The sequence below is a fragment of the Balaenoptera acutorostrata genome, chromosome 11, assembly GCF_949987535.1.
Source record: "Balaenoptera acutorostrata chromosome 11, mBalAcu1.1, whole genome shotgun sequence".
NCBI classification, from domain to species: Eukaryota; Metazoa; Chordata; class Mammalia; order Artiodactyla; family Balaenopteridae; genus Balaenoptera; species Balaenoptera acutorostrata.
The window spans coordinates 101,259,798-101,272,630 of NC_080074.1; the positions used below are offsets into that span (position 1 = coordinate 101,259,798).

Below are 12,833 nucleotides of genomic sequence, written 5' to 3' on the forward strand. Positions count from 1 at the left end.
TAAATCAGTTGATTAGTTAAAACAGTGCCTGGCCAGAGCAAGGGCTTAATCAATCGTAATTACTAAGATTCCCTCCCGATGCCCCCGGCACTCACCATCACCACGGCAATCCCGATGCCCACGGCGCCGATGATGTGGAATTTGTTTTGGAAGACCTCTTCGATGGCCTCAGGGCAGGACTTGGGGGGGCAAACCAAGACCCAGGTCACACACGGTCCTGCTTCAGGCTCCCCCCTCCCCCCCACGGCACCCATCTCATACCCGGAACGCTGGTGGTCCCAGAGCAAGGGCTGGGGACTGGCTGGTGGATGGAAAGGAGAACCAGGAGAGAGACGGGAGGTGGGTCCCCAAAATTTGGGCAAGAAATCAGGGAAGGAAGAGGGATGAGCCCTTGCTTTGGGGTCCATGTCTTATCTGGCCATAGGGTTACCTCCTATTATTCTGAAGTTTGGACATTCACTCTAGCTCACAGTCATGAGCTGCTCACAAGTCTATAAAGCAGGAGTCCAGGCCTGGGAGCATTGCCCATGCACAATGGCTGGAGGGCCCAGTCGTTGCAGGGAGCTAGAACACTTTGTTATTTCCTTGGCCTTTGTTTTGCTGCCCTTGAGGAAACAGAGGCCCAGGGCAGGGGAGAAAGGAGATGGCCACCTTGGGTCCTTCCCATGGGGAAGAGGTGTTTAGAAAGCACTGGGATGCTGTCCTCCCAGAACAAGGGGGCTGAATGCAAGTCCACTTTGGCAGGATTTGCCCAGAGCAGCTGGGCCGGGCACAAGGGTCTTGCGCGTAAGCTTACCTTCATCGTGAGGTTCTCGAGTGTGTCCTTTTTGGGGCAGATGTCTGAGATAAATTGTTCCACTCCCCCAGCCAAACCACAACAGTCCAGCTGCAGAGGGAAAGACAGGGATGGGGGTGGGAGAGATAAATAAAGAGGACTGAAATAGAGATGCACACGCGTTCTGAAGAAAGGCAAGGAGAAGGGCAGCGTCTTAGCGAAGCCGGTGTACCGCGTAGTGGATGGCTTTCAGCGTCTCCCGCTGGGGCTCGTCCTTGTTTTTCAGCTTGTTGTAGGTGTCTCTGTAAAATTTCTGGACTTCCTTGATCACCTGGGATGCACAGACAAGAGAGGAGCAGAGATGGCTTCTTTATGAACAAACGTCACCTGTTCCGTCTTACTCACGTGCAGCCACAAATTCCTGGAGCGGACAAGCCACTGGTCTAGGACCTCCCCGCCTCGGGGCCTCCGGGGTCCCCCCTCATCTCCTCCCACATCCTCTAGGAACTGCTCCACCCATTTCCCCTTCTTTTTGCACCTTTGGTTGGTCCCTTCAGCCCCACTTGGCTCTTTCCCTTCTACCTAGAAACAAAATTAAATTGCCTCCATCTAAGGAACTAAAAACAAAAATCCTACTCCTGATTCGGCTAGTTTTTCAGGCTTCCATCTTTTTCTCTTCACTCAGAGACTGGGTGACTTTTGGCAAATTACCAAACCTCTCTGTACATGAGTTTCTGCGTACGTAGAATGGAGATTATAATAGTCCCCACCTCAGAGGTTATGGCGAGGATTTAAAGGTGATATTGCATTAAGCCTGTTGCACAGTGTCTGGTGCAAACAGGGGATAAGGACTAGCTATTATGTTATAATACGGAGGAAGTATCGTTATGCTTCTGCACCTGGGTGCACCCGGGTTTAAGAATGCCTGTACCCAATGTCTCTCTTCTTTTGCCCCCCCTGCTAAACACGACAAGACAGCCTTTCCTGAAACACTGTTCTGATGCAGCCCACCCTGGCCCCTGACTGAGCCCACCCTCAGCTGTGCTCAGACCCTTTCTTTGCTGGGAAGGCCCAGCCTCCACCAGCTTTCCTCCTGAAATCCTCTCTCTCCTTCTGGGTTTAGGTCAACACCCCTCTCTTTCCATGAAGCCAGAAGAGAGTCCCCTTCCCCATGCCGGCTTTCAAATCCCACGGGGCTTCTGATTATAAATGACTTCTGTGACACTAGTCAAATGCATGTCTTTCTCCCACATTAGGTGTCAAAGCTCCCTGAAGTGGGGACCACTGCCCACGCATCTCTGGACCCCCCAGCGAGCGGGGTACAGCTCTTGGCTGGTGGTGGCACGTATTTAGAGATGAGGGGAGGGAGCGGGGGAGGGGTGGGTCTGGGCCAGAAAGAGCCATTTTTCCCTGGCCAAAGTCATTTTTCCCTAAGTCGTGTTCCAGAGAAGTTGAGGGGAGGGCTGCTGAGGTGGGAGGGGCAGACACACTGACCCAACAATACTGCCCGAACACCCACTCCGTGCCAGCGCCGCCCAGGGCACGGGAAGCGGTGGCCGGCACTCACCCGCACAGGGTAGTGTGAACACTTGCATCCCCTTCCCTGGGGAGCTCCCGTCAGGGGCACGTCTGATGGCTGAAGGCCAAAGGCCGATGCAAGGGACCAGCTGGGACACCCTTCCACCACCATCATCCCATCCCCCAACTCCCAAGAGACCTTACGGGAAAAACCTACCTCATCCTTGTGGGAGTATCCCCAGATGGCCGCAGCTATTTCAATGGCAAATATCACCAAGAGGAAGCCAAAGAACTGGAAGGGAAAGGGCTGGGGTGAGGCACAGTCCCGGCCGGCCGGCGGGCCGGAACAAGCATCTGGGGGCGGGAAGGGATGCCTGGAAGGGGCGGGAAGAGGTCCACAGAACTGCCAGCGCTCAGCCAAGGCCAGCAGGGGAAAGCCGCAGGAGGAGAGAGTGGCACAGACCCCAGAACTGATATTTCTAAGGTGTCAACGAAGAGTTAGTGATAAAATACCCTCACCTGCTCACAAAAACCACAGAGATTTGAGGAAAGAAGGAGGTGAATACAATCCGGAGTTTGAGGAAAATGGTAACAAATTTTGAAACAAGAAGGGGAGGCGAAGGTACCTGTGGATTCAGGGAAAAAAAGCAAACGTGGTCCTCGAAAAGGGGAAAAACAAAGTCCTGGCATTTAGTTGCCTAAGGGAAGTGATAAGACAGAGGTTCCAGAAAGGAAGAGGAGCAGCGTGTCATCACGGGGCAACGAGATGACTCAGGGTCCTGGGCACCCGCTCTGCCCCGTCCCGCCCCCTGGTCTATGGGATCTTGGGTGGGGGACCTGGGAGACCAGGGTCTGTGGGCACAGAGGGGACACTCACCAATCCCAGCATGCACTGGGACTCCTGCACAGCCCCACAGCAGCCCAGGAAGCCCACCAGCATCATGAGGGCGCCGGCTCCAATCAGAATGTAAACTCCTGAGGGGACAGGGCAGAGGACAGGACAAGGAGCTGTGAGCGGGGAGGTGTAGGTGCTTCCTGATCCCGTTCCCCCTCTGCATCCTTACTGCCCCCCCCACCCCCGTCTCAGGGAACAAGAGTCCCATCCCCCAAACAGCCCCCTCCCGCCTGTCTCTCCTCTGGGACCCAGCCATCAAGCCCCCATTCCCACCTTACCCTCAGCCCTCCTGGAAGGTGCCCATTACCCCCGCCCTAGAACAGAGAACATCCACGGGAGCCCCAGATTCTACTCAGGACAGACCGGTGCAGGCTGTCAGCTGTCTCCAGCTGGATGCACCCACCCCCGCCAGTTAAATTAGACTCTCCAAACTCGGGCTAACTTCCTGAGGCTGTGACAAACCTCCTGCTGGCCTCTCCCTGACACAAGAGGCCAGGAGAGCAAGGCTTCAGCAGGAAGGGGTTGTGCACACGCAGACGCCCACGCTCTGGGCGGGCCAGCTCTGCCACATTCCCAGAGGGGACGCCTCCCCGCCCTGCTGGCTGGTGGCAGCCAGGCCTGCACCGTTAGTGACATCCGAGGGCACGAGAGCCCTGCTCGAGTGCAAAGAACAGCCTGGGTGTCAGAAGACCCTTGTTCTGGTCCCAACTCTGCTACTAACTGCTGCGTGATCTTGGGTAAGATCACAGTTTCCTTATTTCCTTATTAGTAAAATGAAAAGTTGGTTGCTAGAAAATTTCAGAAGATCCCTTACAGCACACCAGTGAGATCTTACAGCTGCAATTCAGTTACACCAGGTGAAGAGTGGAAAGGACCCTCCTCGCTAGAGGGAAGGTGAGTGACAAGGTTTCTAAGCACTCAGTTGGGGTGTCCAGTGGAGAAGCGGTGGTGAAGGGCTGTGAGTTCCGCAACTCTAGCCTGGGACAGGGGAACACAGTGGGACACAGCCCCGGCCCTAGTCATTCCACACTCCCCCAGGGGATGCCCAGAGGGGCCCACCGTGCAGTTATATTCTTGAGAAGCACAGCTGACCTGCGGTGAGCACCCCCTTCCCCGGCTTCCTCCTCCACACCCCACCGGCCCTCCCACGGGAAAACTGGCAAAGAAGTCCTAAGCATCCCTGGCATGCGGGCATGTTCTGCCCACTGCTGGGAGGGGCCTCCTGTCACACATCGTCGAGAGCCCCAAATGCCTGGGTTTGAAAGCCGGCTCTGTGACCCTGGGAAGGCCACTTATCTCTCTGTGTAACTGTCTTCCATCTGCAAACTGGGGACAGGAAAAATGCCCACCGCAAGGATTGCTGTGACGATTAGGCCATATGCTCCAAATGTCCACAACAAGTGCTAGCTACTGCTAATCTTTCTAACTTTAATTTAAAAACTTTTTAATCTTTTTATTAAGGTACAGTTGACGTACAATCAGCTACTGTCAATCTTCACAATACGAAGGACGGACGACAATTGTGAATAATCACGATTGTGACGCCGAGTTTCACAGCCGTGTTGCTCCCTCCCTGCTGTCCTCTCACTGGGAGCAGGGAGACCTCCCTAAAGTAGGGATGCTTCCCCACAATACACAACAGGACACTGAGATGAGAACCCCGGCAGGTGTCACAGTGATTTCACCGTCCCACATCCGTACCCTCCTCCCGGGCCGGAGCTGTGTAGGCAGCAAACCTCGCAGGGGGCCCGTGGCTGAGACTCCCCGGCAGCACAGCGAGGGGTGCACACAAGGCAGTGTTTGTCCTCTGCCCGTCCCCTCCCCGCATCTGTCGTGATGTCAAGTCACGTGGCCTTGCTGGCAAACCCCGATGAATATGGGTATTGTTCCCGTGCACGCCCGGCCCAGACTGGGCAAGGGGACAAATGCAGCTTGTCCTGGAGTCAAGTCCCATCCTCCTAGGTCGTCCACTCCATGGGGCCACAGGCTGGACCTGGGGAGGCAGGTCCGCCCCGCCCACACACGGGCACCACAGAAGTGGCAGCGCTTTCGGGTCTGGGCTCTGAGTTGGGGACCCCGGTGAGCGGGGGCAGTAACACAGACCCCGTTTCTCCCCGTCTCCTCATCTCTCCCCACTGGGGCAAGACAACAAAGGATGAGGTCCCTCCTTTGAGCTCCATCGCAGGGGCTGAATAAACAGGGGGTATCAAGAGATCAGAAGGATTTACAAGCACATAAAATAGCGTTGAGTGGGGCTGATCACACAGACGCGTTTTCTCTCCGTCCAGATCCCAGCCTGGCCAGGCGACCCTGGCACAAGGCAGGGGAGTCAGGTTGGTGGCAACAGAGAGCCACTAAAGGAAAAAGCATTTCCCACACAGAGAGAACATTCTCCTAATGGGCCTGTGGGTTAATATTAAATATTCGATCTTGGGCTCAGCAGATGAAGATTTTAGGACCAAGGGTCTTGCTTTTAAATCTTGCTTGGACAGCGGCAAGGTCTGGGGTGTCCTGGCTTCACTCTCTCCATCCAGTGGGGGATGAAGATGAGCAATTCCCTGGCGGCTGTTTATGGGGATTTTTGACAGCAGCCGTCAAGCCATAGGGCGGCCCAGCTGTGAGCAGCAAGCCCAGAAGCCTTCAATCCACTGCAGGGTGAGGGCTGCCGCTTCAAAGGGCCATCCAGGGCTTCCCCTTGGACAGGCTCCGCCTGGTCTACACCCCGAGCTTGTGAGCAGAGGCTGATGATGATAAATGACAAAGCATTCCCCTTTATGAAACAAGTGGTCTGACTCATGGAAAAAGTTATTTGTCACGGAGCCTTCTCTGGGATTACTGTATTCATTTGCTTAAGGGCTGTTTATTCTGCCTTTTTCAGGCTGACATTAGAGGCCTAGTCCAAAAAAAAAAAAAAAGCTTCTAGTGAAGCAGTAGCATCTGCCGTGTCCTTTACACAAAAGCCTTCTTTTTCACCTGTTTATTGGGGCTCTCGGCCTCGGGAAGGCAGGGGACACGTCAGCCTCCCGTCATCACCCCCATCCCATCTTGCAAACAGTGCTCCCCACACCCGTTCGTTGTGCAGAATAAAATCTGGCAGAGCCTCTGGCCTCCACTTGCTGAGAACAGTTTACTGTCTCCAGATAAGTCAAGCAGGGGTTCCGAGGAACCCTAAGTCTGCTCCCCGATGGCTCTCTCCCAGTCCCTCTGTCCATCCCACTGATGGCTGTTCTCATTCATAAGGCCACAGTGAACTCTGTTTGTCAAGCATGTAGGTGTCTGCCTGGAGAGGTGGGTGTACAGGCCCCTGCCGGTGTCAGGATGGGGAAAAGCGGGCACAGAGCAACAAAACAAACTGTCCCCGGACACGAGCTAGAGCCGGGAAGCCGCATCAGCGCCATCTTGGGAATGGTCCTGGGCGGTGGACATGCTGGGCCTCTGGTTGGCGCTCCCCAGATGCCCTCATTCAGTGGCTCTGGTTCTGGAAGGGCACCAAGGACTTAAGAAGGGCTGCTGGCCTGGGACCAGGAAGAAGAAGTTCCCCAATTTGTTTGCAGCCTGGGATTATGGATACTGTTGACGGCCTGAATCTCCAGGGCCCGAACTGGAGAGAAGGCCCATATAAGGCTGTCAGCCGTTCTGGATCCACTAGAGACTGTTCTGAACGTTGCAAAGTTTCTTTCTTCCCTCGCTTCTCTGCCTGATTATGCATTTGTTCTCTGCTGTGAAAGCTGTGGCCCGCTGGAGAAAAGACATCCCTGGGTCCTTCAGGTTTCCTGAAGGGTCAGCTGCATGGCCAGCCTGGCCTGTGGGTTGCCCTGCAGATGGTCTGTGCCCAAGTGCAAGGGACGGTCACCCCATGATGTCAGGAAGAGCAGCCAGGATGGAGCTGGCACTCTCTGCTGGAAGAGGGGCTGTGGGTCAATGCAAAGGCTGATGTCACAGCCCGAGGGGGAAGGGGACACAGAGAACGAAGCCTCCTTGGCCCTTTGCCCGGGGATGACAATTATTCAGTTGCCCAAAGCACTCAGCGAAGCGCGGGGCCCAGCCAGGCCCAAGTGGTCAGTCGCTGACTGTGTTCTATGTGATGTCACTTGCATCACCCTCCAAGCCCTGGGCTTCTGCCAGCAGAATGAACTCTTCAAAGCTGAGCCCTTTCCCAGGAATGGGGGTCCAGTGCAGAGGGTTTGTATCTGTCTATGAGAGCTCAGGGGGCAGTGGCCACTGGTCCCTGAGTAGGGGCTGCTGTGTCTCTTTGGGATGTGCCTTCAGACCAGCTCCTGGTCACCTCAGGTAGGACCACGGGCCATCAGAAGGACGCCGCAATGACCAGGGGACCTGAGTCCTGGGAGATTCCTGGAGGCAGGCCTGTCCCCTCTGGCTGTGTGCTTGTCACTCTCCTGCCACCTGCCTGACTTTCCTGACACCTGCTGGGCTGCTGGTGCTGGGGGCCTGTCTCTCCCGACCACAACTGGGGCGAAGTCAAAAGGCCTAGGGAGGGACTTCCCTGGCGGTCCAGTGGTTAGGACTCGGCGCTTTCACTGCCGAGGGCCCAGGTTCAATCCCTGGTCGGGGAACTAAGATCCCATAAGCCACGAGGCCAAAAAAAATAAAAATAAAAAAGAGTAGATATGTGTATAACTGACTCACTTTGCTGTACACCTGGAACTAACACAACATTGTAAATCAACTACACTCCAATTTAAAAAAAAAAAATACGCAGAATGAGCCAGAGTCCTAGAGAACAAGAGAGAAGCCGGTCGTTGGAAGCGACCAGAGGTACGGAGCCAGGCGCCTGCAGAGCGTGGGGAGGCCGGGGACTCGCTCTAGGACAATGCCACCTGCTTGCACACGCCTGCGCCCAGATCTGCTCTCCCCGCGGAGGGTCCCCAGCTCCCTGTTGTGACGTGACATGGAGAGCTCAAGGCCTGCCCTCAGCCCCCGCCTCCACCCTGCACTCCCACTGCCCCAGCTCACAGGGTGGCATTCCAGGCCCGCCGAGGTCGCCAAAAACCTCACAAAAGAATGCTGTAGCTAAAACAAGTCAGGGCCCTATGGAAACCTGCTCCCTAAAAACTCTGCGTGTGTAGTTTTCAATGTACTTTTTCTTTTTTTAAAATTTATTAAATTTATTTATTTTTGGCTGCGTTGGGTCTTTGTTGCTGTGCGCGGGCTTTCTTTAGCTGCGGCGAGCGGGGGCTACTCTTCGTTGCGGTGCACGGGCTTCTCATTGCAGTGGCTTCTCTTGTTGCGGAGCACAGGCTCTAGGCGTGCGGGCTTCAGTAGTTGTGGCGCGCGGGCTCAGTAGTTGTGGTGCGCGGGCTCAGTAGTTGTGGCTCACGGGCTCTAGAGCACAGGCTCAGTAGTTGTGGCACACGGGCTTAGTTGCTCTGCGGCATGTGGGATCTTCCCGGACCAGGGCTCGAACCCGTGTCCCCTGCATTGGCAGGTCGATTCTTAACCACTGCGCCACCAGGGAAGCGTGTGTGTGTGTGTGTAGTTTTAAAAAAAAAGTATGCTGTGCTTTTCTTTCCCTTACTTTCTTTCTGACAATAGGGAGACACGCCCTAAAAAACCCCAACTAACACCACCACCAAAAAGAGATGAAGGCGGGGAAACCATCCCCAGATCCAGGCGCCTGCGGGGCCACCAGCTGGAGGCTGGCCCTGGGAGGCGGGAGGGGGTCATGCACCACTGGCCACCGCGTTCTTCCTGAAGGTCTGGGTGATAACGCTCTTCAGACTGTTTGCTCCGTCTTTTTTTAAAAATAACTTCTTTGGTGGGTGGAAAGGAAGCGACCAAACTTAACACTTTGAGCCTGATGACATGACAGCATCCTCCTAAAAATAGGGGGCTGCTTTTGTTTCTCGCAAATGAAGTGTTTCCTATCCCCCAACCAGGCGAGGGGAGAGCCGAGGGGTCTGTGAGCTGACTCAGAAACCAGGGAACTGCCTCAGACAGGCCCTGGCCCTCCCACTCCTGTTAGAGGTGCTTACACGGCAATATTCTGGTGAAAGTGACAGAACGATGCTAGAAAAAGATGCCAAAGGACCCGTGTGCAGAAAGAAACCTGCTAAATCTATTATTCTTCAAACTGGAAGTCTTTGCCCTAAAGCAAAATCACTTTAGAAAACAGATAAGACTTAACATGCATGGCCTGTGCCCCAGTGCAGGGGTCTGAGGGGCTGGTGTCTCTTCTAGTCTCTCGTATTAATCTGAATGTTAACCAGGAGGCAGGACCTCTGGGTCTCTGAGACCCTGTCTGAACCGTGGGAGAAATGCTCCCTCTCCTTCCCCTGGCTCTGTGGGTCCCCAGGACAAAGTTTTTTAAATTAAAGAAATGAACAAGCCTTCTTAGACATGAAATTCAGAGACAAGAACAGAGGTTCTGAAACCCTCCAGGGTGGCAGCAGCTTTGGCAGAGCTGACTTTCACATCAGAGAATGGTCCCAATGCCAGGCTTGGTCAGCTTGGAAAAAGAAACTGCATCAGTCAAATGCAAATGCGTGGGCACAACTACACAAAAGCACAGCTGGAAAAGGACCCGACTGGCAATGCAGCTGGAGCAAAAGTCCTCCCCAGCCCAAGTCCTTGGATCAACACGGACTCTCCACAGCTGGAGGGAACAGCAAGGTCCCCCACTCACCTGTGTAGAAGCTGGAATTATTATTCTCTTGCTCGAAGATGCTCTTGGTCTGCGAGTCGAATCGGAGCCATAGTCCGACGGCGAGGACCGCGATCCCGGCAAGCTGCAAGACACACAGGACGTCGGCGTGAGCCTGGCTGTCAGGAACAGCGCGGTACCTTATCCCAGGTGAGCTGCCCTTGGCCTCTGCCCCTCACCGGGCACCTGGAAGTAGCAGCAGCCAGGTGGGGGTGGGAGCAGGGGATCGAGCCATTTGCTAAAAATACCAGCCAGTTGGGAATAAACAATTATCTACCAGCAGTACAGGGATGGATACCTCGTGGACAACAGAATATTATACAGCAGTGAAAATGAACCAGCCACAGTTTGTGCAATACTACGAGTGCATCTCACGATGTTAAACAGAGGAAGCAAAAAGCACTGAACACATACAATACAATTCCATACAGTTAAAAACTCTTGTTTAGGAGTGCATGTATATCATAACAGAAAAAGAAGGAAGTGATGATCATAAAGTCGAGTGAGTGGTGGCCTGTAGGGAGGGCGGGGTTTCTGATGAGGGAACAGCACTGGGGCAAAGAGGAGGGAGGCGGGTCTAGGGCACTGGCGATATTCTAGCTTTGACTTGGGTGGTAGTGGCCTGGATATTCACTTCACAATTATCCTTCACACTGTTTGTGTTTTCTGCACTCCTCTGTATATATACCAGACAATAAAAAAAAAAACAAAAAAGATCGCCCATCGCATAGGTACCTCCCCGGGCTGTGAGGGCAGCTGTGACTGCCGGACTAAACCATGCTGCTCAGTGAAACCTACCCACATCTGCCCCCTCTCTCCTCACGCAGGGAAGCCTAACAAGCTGACCCACCCGACTCCAGGCTTAGGTGGACAGTTACTTATGGGTGATCCTTGTAAACATCAGACAAGAAATCTCCAGAGGATTGTCTGATCCTATAATTTAGTGAAAATCCCATTTCATAGGTGGGCAAGTTGAGATACTGGACCCTAAAGGGCAGACTCTCCCAGTAAGGAAAGACTGAGGCATCAATCCTGGCCCGTCAGGCACTGCTGAACTTGATGCCGGGGAGGAGGCCCCCTGCCAAGCCCTGCCAGGCCAGCTGAGCTCCCCTCCCCACTGCTGCTGGCCTGTACCAGGGCTTGCTGGGGTGACTCACAGGCTGTGGGTGGTGGCCGGCTGGATGAGGGTGTGTGGGCTCAGGGCCAATGCCCAGCCCCAGGTTTCGCTGGCCCACCCTCCTCATTAGAGGCACCCTGTGTCAGAACCCTCCTCCTCAGGGAGCTGGGTTCTTTGCCCCAAGGGCCAGGACAGCCTGCAGTATAGATAGGCCTCTTCTCTCTCTCTGCTTCTCTCCTTTTCCCAAGACTTTGCAGCGGGTTAGGACATGCTGGGTGGAGAGTGGAGACAGCAACAGTGGGAGGGGCGACCCAAGACTTCACACTGCAGTAGAGTTAAAACCTTGTCTACAGGGAATTCCCTGGTGGTCCAGTGGTTAGGACTCTGTGCTTCCACTGCAGGGAGGGCCCAGGTTCAATCCTGGTCGGGGAGCTAAGATCCCGCATACTGCGTGGCATGGCCAAAAAAAAAAAAAAACCTTTGTCTATACCCGTAGTGGTGTCCACAGTGAGGGTCTGGAATTCCTTAGAGTTCTATTGCTTCAGTTCTCCCATCTGGCAAACAGGCGTGGTGAGCCCAGATGCTCTGGTTCAGTCTGGGTTCTCCTGACTCTCAGGACCTCTTAGAACAAGGGCCCAGCTGGGAAATCTCGGTGCACTGGGGACTAAGACCCAAGACCCTGGTCTAGCTCCCCTGGGGTCTTGGAGAGTTATAAGAAAGAAGGTAGTAGTTCCCCCTTCTCCACCCCCAACACAAGTAGGTCCAATCAGATTCCTGGAAAATGGAAGACAGAGGCCATGGGCTTCTTTGGGGATATGAAAGCATTAACCTGAAAAGCCTGGAGGCTGGAGCTTCTCACGCACTTGCAGGTAGTCCTAGATTGTGGTTAGCACTGAGCCACAAGCCCTGGCCTCAGTCTCCCCTCTCGCCCTTATCTTGGCAGGGCTGTCGCTGAGAGCACCTGGGCCTGAGAGAGCCGTGTCCTTTCACGTCCTTTCTGCTCTAGGCTGCCTGCACTTATCCAAGAATTATCCTCCAGTCATTCTCCCTGTGGATAAAGTTACTCATCCACCCCTTACTCTGCTGGAAAAATTCTTAAACGAGTCACCACAAGAAGAACAAAAACAATCCCATCCAAAAGAACGAAGCTACAAAAGATGATGACGTAAAGATAGTGGTTCTGCTCAAAACAAAACAAAAAAGATGATGACAGCCCCACTCTGCCCAGAAGGTTGTCAGTCCAGGAGCTGGGTCTCTTTGGGAGTGATCCCATGCATGGGTAACGGCACCCGAACGAAACTTCCATTTTTAGTTTTGAGGATCCTGAGCCAGTCATTTACCTTTTACCTGGTCCACACGCACAGGTGGCAAGAAGAACACTGTGTGGAGAACAGTGTCCCAGAAGGTCCCACCCCGGCCAAGGACAAGGCCAGATACAGGAGAGGAGTCCAGGGTCCTGCCACATCTGGACACCACCCCAGACCTAACATCAGGAGGAAGGAAAAGTGGCTGGCTCTGCAGAAGTGGAAAAAGCATGGGACTTCCCTGGCGGTCCAGTGGTTAAGACTCCGTGCTACCACTGCAGGAGGCGCAGGTTCGATCCCTAGTTGGGGAACCCACATGCCACATGGTGCGACCAAAAAAAAAAAAAAAAAAAGAAGTGGAAAAAGCAGTAATAGATCTCAGTTTCTTATGCCTAAAAACTCACCATGAGCGAGGAGGAAGGTTCAAGAAGCCCAGGAGGAAGGGAGGACAGGGGCGGGACTGGGAGACTCGGTTCACCAAAATCACAGAGAAATGAGCACTGCTGCCCGTTTTGTTTGAATTACTGAGTTAACTGGCCTGAAGGGATGCTGTCAACAGCTGC

General features: G+C 54.1%; 1 protein-coding gene across 1 annotated transcript in view; it reads right to left on the reverse strand.

Moving 5' to 3' along the window:
- Nucleotides 1–12,833, reverse strand: part of CD9 (CD9 molecule) — a 35,607-nt gene that overhangs the window by 1,551 nt on the left and 21,223 nt on the right. Inside the window, exons 2-7 of the mRNA XM_057557183.1 lie at nt 9,832–9,934; nt 3,171–3,268; nt 2,511–2,585; nt 1,008–1,106; nt 797–886; nt 96–179 (exon numbers count right to left, since the gene is read on the reverse strand). Of these exons, the coding sequence (XP_057413166.1) occupies nt 96–179; nt 797–886; nt 1,008–1,106; nt 2,511–2,585; nt 3,171–3,268; nt 9,832–9,934 (549 nt within the window). The remainder of the gene's footprint in view (nt 1–95; nt 180–796; nt 887–1,007; nt 1,107–2,510; nt 2,586–3,170; nt 3,269–9,831; nt 9,935–12,833) is intronic.